This window comes from Ursus americanus, chromosome X (assembly GCF_024610735.1).
Source record: "Ursus americanus isolate L20-20 chromosome X, mUrsAme1.1.p, whole genome shotgun sequence".
Taxonomy (NCBI): Eukaryota; Metazoa; Chordata; class Mammalia; order Carnivora; family Ursidae; genus Ursus; species Ursus americanus.
Window position 1 is genome coordinate 45,208,441 of NC_142164.1, and position 19,817 is coordinate 45,228,257.

General features: G+C 41.2%; 1 protein-coding gene across 1 annotated transcript; it reads right to left on the bottom strand.

Moving 5' to 3' along the window:
* Positions 1 to 1,167: 1,167 nt before the first annotated feature.
* On the bottom strand, positions 1,168 to 10,146 carry ARL13A (ARF like GTPase 13A). The gene is made up of 8 exons (XM_045803609.2): positions 10,088 to 10,146; positions 9,636 to 9,706; positions 5,110 to 5,359; positions 4,128 to 4,233; positions 3,410 to 3,597; positions 2,692 to 2,782; positions 2,417 to 2,597; positions 1,168 to 1,259 (listed from the first exon to the last, which is right to left on the bottom strand). Exons 1-8 carry the CDS (start codon positions 10,144 to 10,146, stop codon positions 1,168 to 1,170), a joined length of 1,038 nt encoding a protein of 345 aa, XP_045659565.1.
* Positions 10,147 to 19,817: the final 9,671 nt, after the last annotated feature.

A 19,817-nucleotide genomic window follows, 5' to 3' on the forward strand; every position in this document is an offset into this window, starting at 1 on the left:
TGGATTCAAATCCCTGCTTTGCTTCTTAACAGGGTGTGGGACCTTGGGCAAGTTGTTTAACTTGTCTGCTCCTTAGCTCCCTCATTTGGGAAAATGCAGGCAGGTATACTGCCCACCCTTAAGGGTTGTTGTGAATAAGATAATGAGCGTGAAGAACTTAGGCCTGTGCCTAAGGCCTGACATCCAGAAGGCGCTCGATAAATGTGGTGAAAGTAATAGTTGTAGTAATAGTAAATGCTACCACTACGCTCCATGGGATGAAGTGTTGACCGGGTTCAAGCTCATACAGTTTTTGCATACCTAACCAAAGTGTCGGGAGTGGCAGCAATTGCTGTTTCTTGGAGCGGTACCAAGGGAATTGTTGCCAGGCTTCACAAACCATGGCTGGGAATTTAAAACCAAGTTGTTGGTTTTTTTTTTTCCTTCGGAGGCATGACTGAAAATGATTCAGCAGGGCACAGTTCTCAGCAGCCAAGTTCTATTTATTTCTGCCAGTCCCCTTATACCCAAGAACCTCTGCGGGGTGTGGGAAATGTAATTCCAAACTGACCCCTTACTTCTAAGGCTCGATTTCAGTTGGTCACCCATGCCATGTTGTTCACAGACTTCATGAGGAACACCCGGATGCAGAGACGTGACGTCTCTATTCTTCTTTGCCAAAGGTCATCTTCATTCTCAAATGGATGCCATCACACTTTTCTTGAGCCTCTCGGGGCAGGTATAAGCTTCATTTGACGTCTAAAATGTGGTATGTATAGGAACAATGGGAATCCTCAGGGATGTGATGTTAGAGTAGGTGGACTTATAGGTAGGGGAGAATTTAGAGGTATTAGCAAATAGAAATGAAAAAACTGAGCAGTTCTGATGGTTCTAGAGATGAGCACATTTACTGAGGGAATGATAGGAGATGGTTTTTTTGGACTTCCCTCCATTTTTCTCTTTAGTACTCTGTTAAAAGTCTAATAAGAGAAAGAAAACAGCCAGTCACTGCAAGTGAAGCTAAGCACCAGGTTTCCTGTCCTTCCCAGATCACTCCCAGTTGGGAGGGTGTTGGCCCATACACCTAAGGGGGTGTAGACTGCACCCCTCCAGACACCTGCCCTCTGCCCTGGCCTCATACTTTCAATCAGTCTTGCTCTTTTCCCTCTCCCCTTCATATAAGGAATACTAACCACAGGATCCAAAGGCTTCTTCACAGGGATTTTCCAGTAACATCTCTTCTGTGTCCCATTTCTCCAGTTTTTTCTTTGCCCTGGGTTCTGAAGTTATAGAAATGAAAAATGGATTTCAGTTTTGAACAGAGATTTAGGGGTAGTTCCTGACATCTAGAAAAACACTTCTTCTGCTCTTCTACCAGATTTCTTCCACTCAGCTCTCATCCTCACCCCTTGTCCCCAGAGCAGTACCTCTCTTCTCCTCAGTGGCCCTGGCCCAGGCTAGGCCCCTCTGTATAGGTATAACAACCCAAGGCTCTGGGGTGGCCTGAAGGGCTAGATCCCTTGGAGAGCGGAGGTGACATATTATTGACAGTTGGCCATCATAGACAACAGGGTCCCAAGGAGCATTGAGAAGGAGTGGCCATTAACAACAGGGGGCCTTCAAGGTCTCATAGCTTTTTCAAAAAATGCCTTTGTTGTATTGGGAGAGATTGTATATGCTTTTTATAAAAACTAGAATTTCCCAAAACCAAACATCCAAAGAAAGTCACCTAGGCCTTTTACTTCTCAAAATCACCTAGTGTCTCACCCCTAGAGAAAACCACTGCTGTTTGGATGATTTCCCTTCAGATATTCTGCACATGTATACACATCTTGCTGAACATGCTAGACCCTGATTTACCATTTTTCTCTAACAAAATGTCAGGCTGTGGAAAACTTTCCATGTAGTAAATATAAGTCAACATTATCCCTTTTAATGTCTGCATAGTATTCCATTGTATGAATGCACCATTATTTATTTAGCCACTCCCCATTATTAGTCCTTTAGCTTGTTTCCAACTTTTAGCTGTTTTACACAATATTGGGTTTCCACATTTTTAAAGTGGAATGTGTGTGTGTGTGTGTGTGTGTGTGTGTGTGTGTAATTTATTCATAATGAGAGAAGAGAGACAGCTAAACTTCTCACCATAAAGATTGTACCAATTTGTACTTCCACCACTGGAAATCATAACCTTTAAGATAGCCTGATAGCTGTGCAAACAAAGATCTTGTGTCAGCCAGTGCTGGAGTGCTGGGGCATCATACTGGGCTAACCAGAGGGTAGTCCCCAAGCACTCTCCCTGTACTTCACCTGCTTCTTCTAACCACCAGCCACAGTATGAGAAAAGAGTTTCAGACTCAAAACAGGAATACTCTTTTATAAATTGTGAGAGAAGGCCTGTATATCTTTTCTGACTAAACCACTGGTCCAGCATTACCTTCAAAAAGATCATCATCGACAAGTGGAGCTGGGGGTTGCAAGTCATCACTTTGATTGTAGCAAAGCTCAGTAGTGTTCCGAGTTCTATTTCTGCCAGAACATTCACCTTCCTCCATGGGTTCATCTAAAGCAAATGTTACTGATATGTTCTTTTTAGGCCTTAATCTTAAACCTTCTTTCTGTACAGCAAGAAGATGGAGGAAAAAAGTCAGTTGGTGCTCTGACAGTTCAGGGATTGGTCCCTGGGGCAGTAACACTTAGAGAGCCACTTACCTGTAGAATTGGCTTTAGGGGCCTAGCTTCCACTGAGCGTTGTCCTAGATGCTGTCTTTTTTCTTTGGACATTCCCATCCTGGTAGCAAAGCTGGGAGAGAGAGGAAAGACAAAGCAATACTGAAAACAGACACACTTCAGGCTCCTTAATTGAATGTAGCTATTACCCCATCCCTGCCATATGCCTTTGGACATTGAAAGGGATGACAGAGCAAGAGGACATTTAGGTTTTTTATTCCTCAAAACCTTAATCAACTCCTGTTTTCTTCTCCTTTTTCTCCTTCTTTTCCATATTTCCTGTTTTTTTCTCATCTTTCCTAATTATTGGGAGGAACAGAGAACTGAAAGCAGAGAATGTAGGGTAGCTTTAAGACTTTTCGCCATAGAATGTTTCCAATCAGCTTCTTAAGGGGTTCATGTTCCTCTTCTCCTCTGTGTGGCACACGAGGCAACAGAAACCCTGTTTCAGAGAAGCTCTAATACCGATAGGTTGGCTTTACCTTTCTACACCTCATCCCACTAACATGAGGGAGAGGGTAGAGCTAACAATGTCGGAATGTTCCTGGTCGTTGCCCTAGCCCCATTTGGGCCAACTGATCTTGAGACACTTGCTCAGCACCGCACAGAATCCAAACACTACCCAGACCTCCCTGCGTATGTTGAAGGTTGACTCCTGCGTCTGTTCTTATTAGTACCCCTAATAGAGGCAGCTCAGTACCTGTCTGATGAGCATCTTTCCCCAGAGCCTCTGGTGCCCTTGGAGGTTGGGATGCTCGAGGTGAGTGGCTGTTGGCGAGTACACAGCTCTTCATATTTATCCCCAATGGCAGCTAATAGCCAGCGTAGACCTTCAATGATGGGCTGATGGTTCCTTCTTTGGAGGTTTTTGATGGCTGAACAGGGTTCCTGTGACAAAAAGAGAAGACTCTAACCCAAGGGACTGGAATCCCTGAGGCCCAAAGTCCCAATTATTCTCAGCCAAGAGCAGAGGTACACTTAAGCTCTGCTATGCCTAGAGAGGCTCTTAGACTTCCTAGGAGACACTCAGCACTCACTCCTGAGAAGGTAAATAAGAGACAAAAGTTAAGGTCCTTTAAAAAAAGTAATTGTGGTGTAATGTCCTGGATGTGTGACCTTGGGCAAGTCACTCATAGCCTCTGCACCTTAGCTTTCTTATCCATAGAATGAGGATATTGAAACTTCTTAATTGTACAGAGCTATTTTGAAGGCCTAATGAGAAAACAGATGTGAAAGTGTTATAAGAATGTGTTATTTACTGTCAGCATTGAGTCAGAAATTATCACTGTAGATGTTGCCTGTGGGGGAGAGGCTTTGCCTGATACCCAGCAGATGGGTCTGATTATGGAATGGGCCGAGGGATGCTTCAGCTGGGCTCGAGACGGTGAGGGAGGGAAGGAAGGGGGTTTGATACTTACCACTCGGCACAGGGACTTGTTCTCATTCGCTAGCCTTTCGAGGAGTAGATATTCAATAATATCACAAGGTAGGAGTGCGTCCTTCTTGTCTTGTTTGTTTGCCAGGCTAGAGCAGGGCATAGGAGGGAGGAAGGGAAGAGAAGAGGAGGGGTAAAACAGAAATAGAGGCCAAGGGCAAGCAAAGAAGGGAATGAGGAGGAGAACCGATCAATTCTAGTACAACTACTACATATCCAGGAACTAGCTTTAAAAACATAACCAATGGGATGAGGCAGAAATGTTTCTAGCCAACTCTCAGTGGAGGAAAGAAGAGCACAGATAATTTGAGTTCAAGATAATCCCCAGACCTTGTTTCTCACTTACTCTACACTATGCCATCAAACTTGAATTAGAATTGCTAACCAGGATACAAACAGATTTGGAGTTTTTACACACTCTCCCAACCTCTGTTCAGGCTTGAGTTGGGGGTACTAACAAGGAATGAAGAAAGCAAAAAGTGGGGGAAGGGTGAGGATTGATGGGCCATCAGAATTATCACCCTGGAATGAATGCTAATTACATAACTCTTGCGTAGTTGGCAAAAGGAGGAGTCCATTGGCATCACTTATACAAAAAAGGGGTTGTTTTCTGCCACCTTCTCAGGGTCAGAGTCTGAAGCCAGAAAAGAAGCAAATTCGGGAAGGCAGTTTTCGGGAAGAGTTGAGGGAAGGGGGTAGAAGATCCAGATATTACTGTCCATTTCCCTGTGATGCTTGCTTTCAGAATTACCTTTCTACAGCTAGGTTAAATGTTCCCCCATGGCAGTATATGCTAGAAAGTGGCTTTTGAAAACTGCCCCCAGAGGACTGGCCCACTTCCCCTCACTGAGCTGAAGGGAAGAGGAGGTCAAGCTGGGTGTGACAAAGGGACCACCCTTCCTCTGCCTAATTCTCTTCTGAGGGTACATGGGAAGGAAAAATGGGGCACAAAAGCAGAGTCTTACAGTAGGATAGGTTTCCCTGCCACTCTTTTATCAGACAGGAGATGTGTCAAGATGATCTTCACTTCCTGCATGCGTCCTGAGTCACTGGAATCCAGGACAAAAACAAGTCCGTGTGCCTGTGCGTAGTAGTTCGGCCAATTTTCTCGGCCCTTCATGTCTCCATTCAGGTCATAGATGGAAACTTCGTACTCATCCAGCAAGAGTGTAGTCAATTCAGATTTCATACAATTGTCCATCCTAGTGGGAAGTACTATGCATAGGGGAAGAGAGGAGAAGAAACCACAAAGCCGGGGAATAAAGTTAGAATTTGTTAAACAATGATCTGAACCTTGACCAGAGCCTGCCCTGAGGAAGCCAACGGAGGCGTCTTGCCATCCTGCTCACACTCACGGATTCTTCTTCCTCAACCAGCACTTTGTCATGCTACCGTTTCCTGGCTCAGTAACTTTCCTTGAGTGCCCACTGCTCCCAGGATAGAATACTGACTCCTTTGCCTCCCAACCTGCCAGACCTGACTGGTGTCCACAGAGCTCCTGGTACACACCCAGTTTCTTCCTCCCTCTGCTCCTTGGCTCGTGTTCCTCCCATACCACAAGAATGCCATGCTCTGTCTTGCCCTGGGCCTTCACAAGATGCTATTCCCACTTCTTAGAACACTCTTGCACTACTCTCTGTTTGTTTAATGCTTTTTAAAAAATATATCAATCTAGGGGCGCCTGGGTGGCACAGCGGTTAAGCATCTGCCTTCGGCTCAGGGCGTGATCCTGGCGTTATGGGATCGAGCCCCACATCAGGCTCCTCCGCTGGGAGCCTGCTTCTTCCTCTCCCACTCCCCCTGCTTGTGTTCCCTCTCTCGCTGGCTGTCTCTCTCTCTGTCAAATAAATAAATAAAATCTTTAAAATATATATATATATCAATCTAGATCTTGTTTCCTCTAGGAAGTTTTCCCCAACTCACACGACCATCCCCCAGTCTGGACAAGGTGCCTTTCTTCTGGGCTTACCACTCACAGCACATATTAGTGTTATAAATTCTATGATTTTGTTACCTGAGTTATAAACTTCAACAGGACAGGAACCCTTTCAGTTCTGTTCACCATTGTATTCGTGATGCTGAGCACAGAAGCTGGCACACAGCGGGCATAACGAATATTTGTTGAATGAATTTTGATGAATGAATGAATGAATGAATGAATGAATGAACAAGAGGACCTTTTCTCCCACCCTTTCTTCAAGGCCCAGGTCAAGTACCACTTTTTTTTTAGGAAGCCTCTCTGACCTGTCAAGTTCTCATTTCTCTCTCTCTTGTTGAGCACGTGGTCTAGTGAATTGGTTCTTAACCTCATTCTGTGCGTGTCCTGTCTTCCCAACTAAAATGTAAGCTCTGTCAGGGAGGGGCTCTGCATTACCTTACATATAGCAGGTGTTCAATGAATGTTTATGGTGCCTATTACTGTGGATGGACGTATGAAGTCCTCTTCCTCATATCTCCTCCAAGAAACCATTCCAAACTCAGATACATTTACCATTTCAAGGCTATGGCTAGAGCATAGAATCCCATAGAGCATTCCATACCTCTTTCGGCTCCCATAGAAATGCAGTTCAAAATGACAGTTTTATACACATTTCAGTCTTTTGAACTGACAGTCCTAGCCTGGCTCTCTCCCCACATTAGTAGTAAAATGATTTTATAGATTCTCTACACTCATACCTGGGAGTTTTAACACCAGAATCAGTAGCTACTTATTTACCTATAGTCTTAGATCTACCTATGACATTTTCCATGGGATTGCCAGAATGAGTCATTCAGCTGAAATGTTAGTAAGATGCTTTCAAATCTTTGGAAATGTGTGATTATACACACATTTACATGTATATGTGTGTATGTGTATTATCATTACATTTTAATGTGATCTTATAACTCCTGTTTTCATGTTAGTCAGTGATCTTTTTAATTATAGTTTTCAGTAACATAGAGTTTTCAGTCACAACTTTGATGTGATATTTGCTATGTTTGTATTAGACTACTTAAAAATAGTGAGTGAATAGGTTGAAACTCCAAAGGTAATTTTTAAATCTTGCTTCCTGCATCCAGGCAAGCTTTATATATTTTTCCCTGCCAGAGCAAAACATTTTCCCTAGTTTTTTTTTCTTTAATTTGAAACCTTACCAGTCCCTTCAATAATGCAATCTATTGTTGGTGAAACTTAGAAGTCATGAGAAGTTGTTTCCTGATAATTTACATTTCTCTTACTTCTGCTATTAATTTATAGCAGAAATTTATCATTTACCCGGAGGACAGGTACTGAGTCTAATTTATCTCTCCATCCCCAGCAGAGTGTTTCATAAAGCGCAGTCTAGGGACTCTCTGATTCAGAGGTACATAGAGGTGATTGTTTAAGTTCTACTTTATACCAAATGAATCAGAACCTCTATGTTTGGGACCCAAGCAGTCATATGTTTAACAAACTCCTATAAGTAAGGGAGGCAAGCTATTGCATTTTGGGTACAGAGCAACCTACTAAATTGACTCTGGTTGTCTTGCATGGACAAAGATGGCCTGAGACAGTCTTTGGAATGTGACATCAGCGGCACTTTGCTTCTTGACCATTCAAAACTATTCTTTGAATGAAGTCACAACCATACACCTATTGGTTTATGAATCAACCCCAAGTTAGTCACCAAGCACAAGGCAAGTTATGCAGTAACACATTAAATAGACTACAGGTTCCTTTCTCTAGGAATTAGAATGAAAAGCAGGCACTGTTCTCACAGGCAAAATAGCACATGGCTAATTGCAGATGAATGCTTCCCAAAGCTGGCTGGCCATCAGAAACACCTGGGGAGTTTTTAAAAGATAGATTCCCAGGCCCCACCCAGAGTGGATGGGAATCTAGGGGTGGGGCTGAGTTGGGGCTCTAAAAATTATCCCCACTTTCATCAGGAATCTTGTGATTTATCTTGGCTCCTTGATTTTCCTGCTACTCCTTACCTCGTTACCTTTTCTGCCTATCAGAGAACTGGGAGAGGCAGGGAGTCAAGTTTGCTGCCTATAAGGGGAATGGACGGGGGTTGGAGAAGTTGTAAAGAGGCAGTATGTTGCCTGAGGAGAATGGGGGAGAACATTCATTCCACGAATATTTATTGAGTACCTGCCTGAGGGTACTAAAAGTACAGAGACTAAAGATACAGAGCTGGAAAGATCTATTAGTTCTCAAGAGGCTCACAGTCTAGGGGATGGACTTGCTATTGTACAATGATGTTGTGATAAGTGCAAGATAGAGGGAGGCACAGATTAGAGTGGGAGCTGAGGAAGGAGGCGCCGGGGATTAGGGATGGCCCAGGTTGAGCTGGGGTCAAGCTTAGACTTGTGTCTCAGGGTATTTGATTAAGCAGTTAGGTAATGAAGTGGATGAATTGCTAGGTAGTGAGACATCATGTACAGAGTGTGGGCATGTGAACTAGAACGGTATGATCACAGAGGAATGGCAAATAATTTGTTTTGACTTTATCAGGGGACATATTCAGAGAGCATGGGAAAATGAAGCTGGAGGAGAAGTCAAGGACCAAATCATGGAGGACCTTGTGTGCTGCTGAGGAACTTAAATTTTGTTTTGATAATAAAGGGGAGGCTTTGATTTTGAGCAGGGAAGTGCCATGACCAGATTTTTGCATTAGATCCTTCAGGCAACTGTGTGGATTGAATACTGGGGTGTCAACTAGAGATGGCAAGATCAGCCAGCAGGCAGTCACCGTAGTTCGAGGAAACTGATGCAGGCTTCAAGTAAACAAGTGGTGGAGGGGTCAGGTGAACCCTTTCCTGTACTTTGCTGAAGGCCTAGGTTATGTAGAGCTCAGCCATATCATCATACCCCTTCTTTTATTTTATAAACGTCAATGGAGGGCATCCTGCGCTGGGCTCCCTGATTGGCTGGCCAGCAGTTAGATGGGTCTTTGCAACTAGAATAGTAGCTCCCTGAAATTCTGTGTAACTGTTGCTTGAAATGTCAAGGTATTAAACTGGAGATCTGGTATTAAGCTTGCAGGTCTCTGAACTGACAACATTTCTCAGGCTCCAACCTTCTATATTCACTGTCACGAAGAGTTTCATGTTATTAAACTTCTTCATCATCCCACACTTGTCTCTCTTATCTAGACCAAATTCCACTTTAATTGAATTCTGAAACTAGACACTGTTTGAAACATGCTATCCTTTATAATTGACTGCAGTACTTTACATAGTTTGAGCTCATTCATACTGACACTATGAGAGGACCTTCAATTAGGATGTCTTGTAAAGGGAGAGGCGACAGACATTACATAAACAGGCTGATACCCAAGGAGAGGAGTGTGTGTGTGTGTGTGTGTGTGTGTGTGTGTGTGTGTGTGTGTTGGGAAGTGTTTATCTTCAAAAGAGGGAAACTGAGGGCCATGGAGTAAGGCTAGGAAGAAAGGAATGATTATTTCTTTGGTCCCTGGGGCCCATAGGAGACCTAAACTAATATCTAATACTCTTAATTCCTTACATCTTTGGAAAGCCTCCACAAGAACAGTTTTGCCTGAGTTGTCCAATCCAATGATAATGATGGTCACATTCCTGGAAATAGAAAAGAAAAATGACCCAAAGCCTTAAAAAGCACTGTTAGTTCTTAGGATAAACAATTCTATTCTTCGTTGATGTTTGAGGCTCTGCCTTCAGGGCAGGAGTCCCAATGCATGTACCATAAAAAGCACAGCCAAGGTGGTAGAAAGTGGTATTGGAACCTCTTCCTAAAGCCTCCAAGGAAACATCTCTTCCCTGATTTACTTGCTTTGTAGAACTGGCCATCCTCCCCTAACCTTGCCTCCAATCTTGCAGACGTTGCTTAATCACTTTCCCTCACAATATATATCATGAAGACTTGTCCCTTGAGGGACTTTGGGCAGATACATTGGAGGAAATGGTGGAATATATCTAGAGAAATAATTGCAATATTACCTTCGCGTCTGTTCAGTTGTCTTTAGCCGAGACCAGCAGGAGGTCAGCAGCCGGAACATGATTCAGCTTGGTTCTTTAATATTAAAGGAAACAAATAAATGAAAAATCAGCCCCATTATTAACACTGAACCTTAATCAGCTTAGGACAACACAGGTGCTGATAAACAAAGTCTGAAGTCAGAAATCCATAACTTCATGCTATCCAACCTTGTCTATAAATGCCATAGAGGGAAAAACTAGTTATTCTCAACTCCACTGAAAGGTACCTGCAAAGTGGGGGAATTTCTTATTAAAGCCCCACCGTGGGCATGGTAACATCAGGTGTGGCCTGTTCCTTCAGCCATAGTTCATCCCTGTTGGGAATATCTTCATTCAATCCTGGGTGGGGGTGGGGCGTGCAGCAAAACCTTGGAGAAGAACCAGATTAGATTTTAAGAAGGACCTATTGGGAGACCTAAGTAACAACTATCCACTGGGCTTGGTTCTCTCATTGCTTCTGCTTCAAAAATGTGTGCACTGGTGACCCACTGTCATAGATTTCATACGATTTCTAGAACTGTAAGGGACCTTAGAGATCACCTAGTCTAATAGATTTCAAATATCAGTCCAGGTGCCCCACTCTCAAAGATTCTAGGGAACTGCATAAGCTCCCCAGGGGATTTCAAAATGCAGCCATCTTTGGAAGTGATCACCTAAGTAAAAAGGGCAATTTAGACAATCGCTTCAAGGTTTATCCATGTTGTAGCATGTATTAGTGTTTTGTTCATTTTCTGGTTGAGTAATATTCCATTGTGTGGATATACCACAGTTTGCTTATCCATTCACCAGTTGATGGACATTTGAACTCTTTCTACTTTTTGGCTCATCTGAATAATTGTGCTATAAATATTTGCATACAAGTTTCTGTATGGACATGTGTTTTCAGTTCTTTGGGGCATATACCTAGGAATGTAATTGCTGGGTCATATGATAACTCTATGTTTAACCTTTTGAGGAAGTGCCAGACTGTTTTCCAAAGTGGCTGCAGCATTTTAAACTCCCACCAGCAGTGCAAGAGTGTTCCAATTTCTCCACATCCTCACCAACACTTGTTGTCTTTTTGTTTGTAGCTATCCTAGTGGGTGTGAAGTGGTATCTCATTGTGGTTTTGATTTACATTTTCCTAGTGACTAATTATATTGGAGCCCGGAGCTGGGGAAGTTCCAATTAGGTTAGCAAAGCACTTCAACTGATACTTCAGATGGGCTTTGCCTAGCTACCTCATGAGCACAGTGCATGTCCAGCTTATCAATGGATAATGTAACAAGGTTCTGCAGAGTCATTACCTATTTCGGAGAATTGCCATTCCCAAATAGAGACTCACAGTTCATAGAATTACTTAGAGTATAGTTTATTCCCTAGGAAAATCATTTAGCTCCCTGTAAGGACCTCCTGGAGAATGGCTATGGCGTATCCCCGATGAAAGGGAAACGTTACATATGGCCTGTGATCAAATCCAGCCTTATTCCTGCTTTGCTCCTGAAGCTGATGAGACCTGGAGCCTGAATCACCAGAGCCTAGTTGTCTGGGTTCCACATTCGCCATCTCCGTTTGAGATGAGGCCAGTGGCAGCTTCATGTCTATTTCCTGATAACTGGCAGAGTTTCCTAGCTTGATCTTGGGCTCTCTGTTAGTTCCACCAAGAAAAGTCAAACTGACATCACACAAGTTTTTCCTCAAGAACTCACTCTAAAGAAGGATAAATAGGATAACTGAGGAGGAAAACAATTGGAGTAGGGATTACTGGTCCTTTCTTTTATCTCCAATGTCTCTCCTAGGTATCCTGAGATGAAATCGCCTAAATTAAGCCTTCAGATCTCTTTTCTATAAAATGGAGATAATGATATATTTTGCTTACCTTGAGGTGGTTAATTATTTATCTGATTAGAAGTTGGTTCTTTGTGGATGAAAGACATAAGATGTGTAGAGTGATAGGAAGGTGTATTGAGCTTTCTAGCCTTCTTGCCAGATTGATACAACTCAGTTGCCTGCTTGTGAAGGGTATGGCAATGGCCTAACAATGGCTGTCAAGGTTCTGACATATCTATGGCAACTACTGCCTGGTTCATAGCAACCAAACCCACATCTTCCTACCTTATATGATTACAGCTAATTACTAAATGAACTTGTAGTCATAGTTTTTTTTTTAGTTTACAAAGTATTTATATATATTATACAAAGTATTTTTTATGCAAAGTATATATTTATTTATATAGAATTTAGTATGTGCCAGCACTCATTTAAGCACATTATACATATTAACTCATTTAATCATTATTACAGCATTGACAAAAAGCAGGGGCTTTCATTCCTACTTTTTGGAGATGAGGTTCCCAAAGAGGTTAAGTAATTTCCTAGGGTTCCCCAGCTAGTACATGATAAAGCCAGAATTGAAACCCAGGAGTTCTGGCTTCAGAACCTGTATGTTAGGTTAAGGGTCTCACAGACTGTGTGAATGAGATGATCTCAGGTACCAAAGAAACTGCCTCTGCTCTGGGCCTTTCTATCTCTTCTGGCCAAACTGTGTTTTACTTATTAATTTTTTAGTGAACTTTTAAAAAATAAACTTCATTTTTTAGGATGGCTTTAGATAAACAGAAAGATCACAAAGATACTGCAGAGATTTCCCGTATACCCTGCAACCATTTTCCCCTATTCTTAGCATTTTATGGTAGTATGGTGCATTTTTTTTTTTTTACAATTAGTGAACCACTATTGTTTAATGTCCTTCTGTTCCAAGATCTTGTCTAGAATACCACAGTACATTTAGTTGTCAAGTCTCCTTAGGCTCCTCTGGGCTGTGACAGTTGCTCAGATTTTGTTTTTGATGACCTAGACAGGAGTACTGGTCAGGTATTTCGTATAATGCTCTTCACTTGGTGTTTGATATTTTTCTCATGAGTAGATTGGAATTACGTGTTCTTGGGAGGAAAACCACACAGGCAAAGGCCTTTCTCATTACATCATATCATGAGTACATGCTATCAACGTGAAGTACTGCTGGTCATGTTGACTTTGATCACCCAGCTGAGGTGGTGGTTGTCAGGCCTCTCCACTGTAGAGTTCCTCTGTTCTCCACTTTCCATACTGGAGTCTTTGGCAGAAAGTCACTATGTGCAGCCCACACTTAAGGAATGGGGAGTTAGGCTCCACCTCCTTAAAAGTGGAGTATCTACATAAATTACTTGGGATTCTTCTGTATGGAAAGTTTTCTTCTATTTTCTCTTTTTCTTTCTTTTTTTTTCTTTCTCCCTCTACCTCTGCCTCTTTCTTTTTTTAATCTTTTTTAATTGATTTTTTTTCTTTTTTTATTTGTCTACATAAATTACTTGGGATTCTTTTGTATGGAAAGTTTTCTTTCTATTTTCTTTTTTTCTTTCTTTTTTTTCTTTCTCCCTCTGCCTCTTTCTTTTTCTTTCTTAATTTTCTTTCTATTTCTTTCTATTTTCACCCATCTGTTTATTAAATCATTTATTAATACAATATGAACTCTTGGGTATTTATTTTATACTTTGAGTTATAATCCAATGCTACTTTATTTATTTTTGCTCAAGTTGTTCCAACTTTGGCACTGGGAATTCTTTCAGTAGACTCCTGCATCCCCTGACATACCTCCATCGTTGTGTTTTGTTTCTTTTTTTGAGCCCTTCATTACTTTCTGGCACTATCAGACGCTTCAGGCTCATCTTCTGTATTCCCTACCCTAGTCATAGAATCAGCCGTTTCTTCTGCATCCTTTCATTAGAGAATGCTCTTAGAAATCAAGACCTGGGGAGTAGATGTGCTCATTGCTACCGAAGTGTCATTACTTCTAGGCCCTCTCAGATGACAGAGCAAGGAAATGTATGCTTGTATACTAACTTGTGTATATACCTGTAAATGTTTATGTGACAATGTTTATGTATATTGAACTAAACACGAGATCATCCTGATGTTTTCAACTCTCAGCCATCACCACGTGGATCATTCCAGCCTTCTCCCTTGGCTCATCTGTAACGTCCCACTCCAACAATGAGCAACCCAGCTTCCACCATCCATGATCTATTTACTTGATTATTCAATTCCAGTATACATATATAGCAGTATTACAATTGTTAACTCATGCCTGTGGGGAACTTGATCAGGTAGAGTATAGTGCTATGTGCACTTCCTTTTGCTTTTGCTGTGACAGACTCCACTTATTTGCAAAGTTACTTAGGTCAGTACTTATCCTACTGCCTTCAGTGAAGTTGTTTCGTACATTTGTAATACACATACTGTGATAAGTTAATTTTTTAAAAGATTTTATTTGTTTACTCATGAGAGAGAGAGAGAGAGAGAGGCAGAGGCAGAGGGAGAAGCAGACTACCCACAGAGCAGGGAGCCTGATGCAGGACTTGATCCCAGGATGCTGAGATCATGACCTGAGCCCAAGGCAGCCGCTTAACTGACTGAGCCACCCAGGCACCCTGTGATAAGTTAATTTTATGTATTAACTTGACTGGGCCACGGGATGCCCAGATATTTGGTCAAACATTATGCTGGGTGTTTCCGTAAGAGTGTTTTGGGATGAGATTAACGTTTAAGTGAGTAAAGCAAATTGTACTCCCTAATATGTAGGCCTCACCCAATCAGTTGAAGGCCTGAATAGAGCAAAAAAGCTAACCCTCCCCCAAGTAAGAGAGGATTCTTTCTATTTGACAGCTTTGGAAATGGGACATTGGCCTTTTACCTGTCTTTAGACTCGAACTGAAACGATGGCTCTTCCTAGATCTTGAGCTTGCTGCCTTCGAAGTGGAGCTATTCCATCGGCTCTTCTGGTTCTCAGGCCTTCAGACTCATGCTGGAGCTAAACTATCAGCTCCCTTGGGTCTCTAGCTGCTGATTCACTCTGAAGATCTTGGGACTTGCTAGATTCCATAATAGCATGAGCCAATTCTAATAAATCTATACAGACACATGTCCACACACACGTCCTATTGCTGGGATATGAACAACTACATATTCTTGCATCAAGGCCTCCTTCTATCCTACCCCTTCTATCCTGCCTCCTATTCTCTGCCTCAAATACTCTCTTCCTAGCCTTCACTTTTTTTTGTATTTTTTGGTGTTTTTTTTTAAGACTTTATTCATTTATTTGTCAGAGAGATAGAGGGAGAGCACAAGCAGGGGGAGTGGCAGGCAGAGGGAGAAGCAGGCTCCTCGCTGAGCAGGGAGCCTGATGCAGGACTTGCTCTCAGGACCCTGGGGTCATGACCTGAGCCAAAGGCAGACGCTTAACTGACAGAGCCACCCAGGTGTCCCCCTACCCTTCACTTTAATGATTCCTCCTCATTTCATTGCTCTCATCTTCCTGTCACCTCTTCAAAGATGCCTTCCTTGGCCCAGGTTGTTACCCGTTCCCCTCCTCTTTCAATCCCTGTTATTTTTATTTTTAACGACTTTTTAGTTGAAGCACAGATATAGGAAACTACACACAAAAAAACATAGCTTGAAGAGTTATTTTAAAGTGAATACCCTAGTAACCATCACCCAGGTCAAGAAATAGGACACTGTCAGCAGCACCAGAACCTCTCCATGTGCCCCATCTAAATCACAGCCTACTCCCTCCCTGCAAAAGTAACCACTATCTTGACTTTTTTAGGAATCATTTCCTTGTGTTTCTTTATGCTTTTTATCACCTAAGTGTGTATCCCTAGACACTATAGTTGATTTTTTTGAGATTTTTTTTTAGTGGTTGCCATGAACACCCTTAATTCATGACAATCTAGTTTAATAAAGATTTGTTTATTTATTTTTAGAGAGAGTGAGCGAGCAAGCGAGCATGAGTGGGGGGAGGGGCAGAGGGAGAAGGAGAGAATCCACAAGCAGACTCCCTGCTGAGCCAGGAACCCAACATGGGCCAATCCCAGGGCTGAGATCATGACCCGAGCTGAAACCAAGACACTTAACCAACCGAGCCACCGAGGCGCCCCTGACAATCTAGTTTAAATTGACAACCAACTTAGCTTCAACAGCATACAAAAATTCTGCTCCTTTGCAACTCTACCCCAACTTTATTGTCACAACTTATATTTTGGGATATGTGCCCAATAATACAAATTTAAAATTATTTTTACGCATTTATCTTTTAAATCATGTAGTAAATAAAAACGAAGTTACAAACCAAATATGCAATAATACTGGCTTTTATATTTATGTAGTTGCCTTTACTGGTAATCTTTATTTCTTTGTTTGGCTTTGAGTTACTATCTAATATCCTTTTGTTTCAACTTGAAGGATGCCCTTTAGCATTTCCTGTAGGGCAGGTCTACTGGTAACAAACTTCCTCAACTTTGTTTATCTGGGAATGTCTTAATTACTCCATTTTTGAAGGACAGTTATGCCAGTTACAGAATTCTTAGTTAACTTTTCTTCTTTCAGCACTTTATTTATTTTTATTGTTTTTTGTTTTAGAGAGAGAGAGCATGCACGCATGGGGCAGGGAGGGGGGCAGAAGGAGAGTGAGAGAGAGAATCCCAAGCAAGCTCCATGCCATTGAGCCCAACACAGGGCTTGATCTCATGACACTGAGATCATGACCTGAGCTGAAATCAAGAGTCAGTTGCTTAACCAATGGAGCCACTGGGTGCCCCACTTTCAGCACTTTATTTTATTTTTAAAAATATTTTATTTATTTATTTGACAGAGAGAGAGAGTACAAGCAGGGGAGTGGCAGGCAGAGGGAGAGAGAGAAGCAGACTCCCCACTGAGCATGGAGCCCCACGCGAAGACCCTGGGATCATGACCTGAGCTGAAGGCAGATGCTCAACCGACTGAACCACCCAGGTGCCCCACCAGCACTTTAAATATTTCATTTCGCTGACTTCTGGCCTGCAGTGTTTCCAATGAGAAATTAGCTAGTAATCTTATTGAGGATCCTTCGTACGTGTTGTGTCACTTCTTTCTTGCTGCTTTTAAGATTCTCTTTGCCTTTGGTTTTCAACAGTTTGACACATTATGGGACTCATTATGTCCCAGGGTGGATCTCTTTGAGTATCATATTTGGAGCTCATTGGTGTTCTTGAGTATGTAGATTCATGTCTTTTCATCAAATTTGGGAAATTTTTAGCCATTATTTCCTCAAATATTCTTTCTGCACCTTTCTCTCTCTTCTCTTTCTGGGACTTTCATAATGTGTATGTTGGTCCACTTGATGGAGTCACACAGATATCTTAAGCTCTGTTCATCATTCTTCATTCTTTTTTCTTTCTACTCCTCAGACTTCGTAATTTTAATGATCATATTTTCAAGTTCATTGATTCTTTCTTCTGCCTCCTCAAATCTGCTATTGAATTCCTCTAGTAAATTTTTTTATTTTAGCTATTGTAGTTTTCAGCTCTAGAATTTCTACTTGGTTCTATTTAGGATTTGTCTCTTTATTAATATTTTCATTCTGTTCATACTTTGTTTTCCAGGTGTCCTTTAGTTCTTTGTCCATAGTTTCCTTTCTCTCTTCGAGCATATTTAAGGTAGTTAAAATCTTTGTCAAATGAGTCTCATGTCTGGGCTTTCTCAGAGATGGTTTCTATCAGTTTTTTTTTTCCTGTGAATGAACCATACCTTCCTGTTTCTTTGTATATCTTATGGTTTTTTAACTGGTAATTAGGCATTTAAATAAAATGTGATAACTCTGGAAATCAGATTCCCACTTCCCCCAGAGTTCTCTGTTTTTTATTGTTGAGGGCTGTGGTCATTTGTTTGTTTCATGATGTTTCCAAACTACTTTTGCAAAATCTATATTCTGTGTTATATGTTGTCACTGAAGTCTTGTTTTTTTTTTTTTTTTGGCTTATATTCAACTAGTTTTGAAGATTTTTCTTTGAACATCAAGAACTAAAACAAACAAAAGAAAAAAACGTCACCTCTTCTAGTTTTTGCAGGTTGGCTCTGTATTGGGGGACTCCAATTCTTACCTGGGCTGTTTACACCTCTTCCTTAGCCTTCATTTCCTGCTTACAGTGACCCTAGAGATCAGCCAGGGGAGCAAGCCTCGGGTCTTCTCAGGTCTTTTCTGAGTGTACATCTTGCCCTGGATATGTGTGTAACTTCCTAAATTTCCCCAGTATTCACAGGCACTTTTGAGTGCTCTAATTTCCCAAAGGAACTTTCTTCCTGGCTTTTCCTCCCAGGATTTAGGTGGTATATTGACGGAACAGCTTAACAATAATCTTCGCCCCAGGCAGCTGCAGAATTCTGTTTGCCTTACAATATTTTTGAGCAACGCTCATCACTTTTCTGCCCTGAATGAATTCTGATTTAAGGGAAACAAAGACTAGAACCTTGTGTCAGTCCTTCAGGTAGCCCCCAGATGGGTTAGAACAGATCCACACAATAATCTGTAAGGTCTGCTCTGCCATCTCTGGAACCAGGGACCAGGGTCCCACACTGGGAATGCAGGGTGCCATCTTCAAGACCACCAATGAGCTGGGGAGGGGTGAGGCAAGGGTGGGTAAAAACACAAAGCTTTCTTGACATTTTTAAGTTTCCTTTTTTTAAAAATTCAGTGTTTACTTGGTTGCTTGTGAACCTTTATTTTTCAGAGTTCTGACAAAATTGGTTCTGACAGTTTTTGCTTGTTTTTCAGTGTTTCTGTGGAGGGATGGGAGTTTGGAGCTGCCTACTCTGCCATTAGCCAATGTCATTCCCTTATACACTGTAGTATTGCCCATTTTAGAAAACTTGATATTTTAACATCTCGTTTAATCTACAGGTTTACTCTTCATTCCTTTCTTTTAGCATTTGTTTTCTTTTAAAAATTGCCATATTTTAAAATAGATTTTTAAAAAACACATCTATCTATACAATTTTAACACACATAGATTCATGTATCCACTGTCATAACCTATGTATAAAATAACTGCATCACCCCAAAAAACTCCCTCTTGCTATTTCTTGATAGTTACCCCTTTCCCTCAACCCCTCTCCCTACACACTCTTAACTTCTGGCAACCAATAATCTATTCTCTATCATTACAATTTTGTCATTTTGAGAATGTTGTGTAAATTAAATCGTAGAGTATATGACCTTTTGTAACTTGTTTTTTAACTTCAGCGTAATGGCTTTGTAATTCATCCAAGTTTTTGTGTGGTATAAAGAGTTGATTCCTTTTTACTGCTGAGTAATATTTCATTGTATGGATGTATTTGAGTGTATTTATTTGATCCTTTGAAGGATGTTTGGATTATTTCCAATTTTTGACAATTATGAATAGAGCTAGAATAAGCATCTGTAATCAGGATTTTTTTTGTTTTTGCCTTTTTAACTTTTTATTTTGAAATAATTATGTTTTACAGAAGGTTGTAAAAATAGTACAAGGAAGTCCTATGTACTTTTCACCTGGTGTTCCCTATTATTAATGGTAATACCTTATATAACTATAACACAATATTAGAACCATGAAACTGACATTGATAAAACATAAAAACTGTATTCAGATTTCACTAGTTTTACATGCACTCATTTGTATGTATATAGTTCTATACATTTTTTGAAATAACAGCTTTATTGAGACATAGTGCACAAACCAGACAATTCTCCCATTTAAAATCTGCAGTTCAGTGGTTGTCATGTTCAAAGAGTTATGCATCCACTACTGCAATCAATTTTAGAACATTTTGCTGCATCCTATAAGTTTTGGCATGTTGTATTTCCATTTTTATTTGTCTCAAG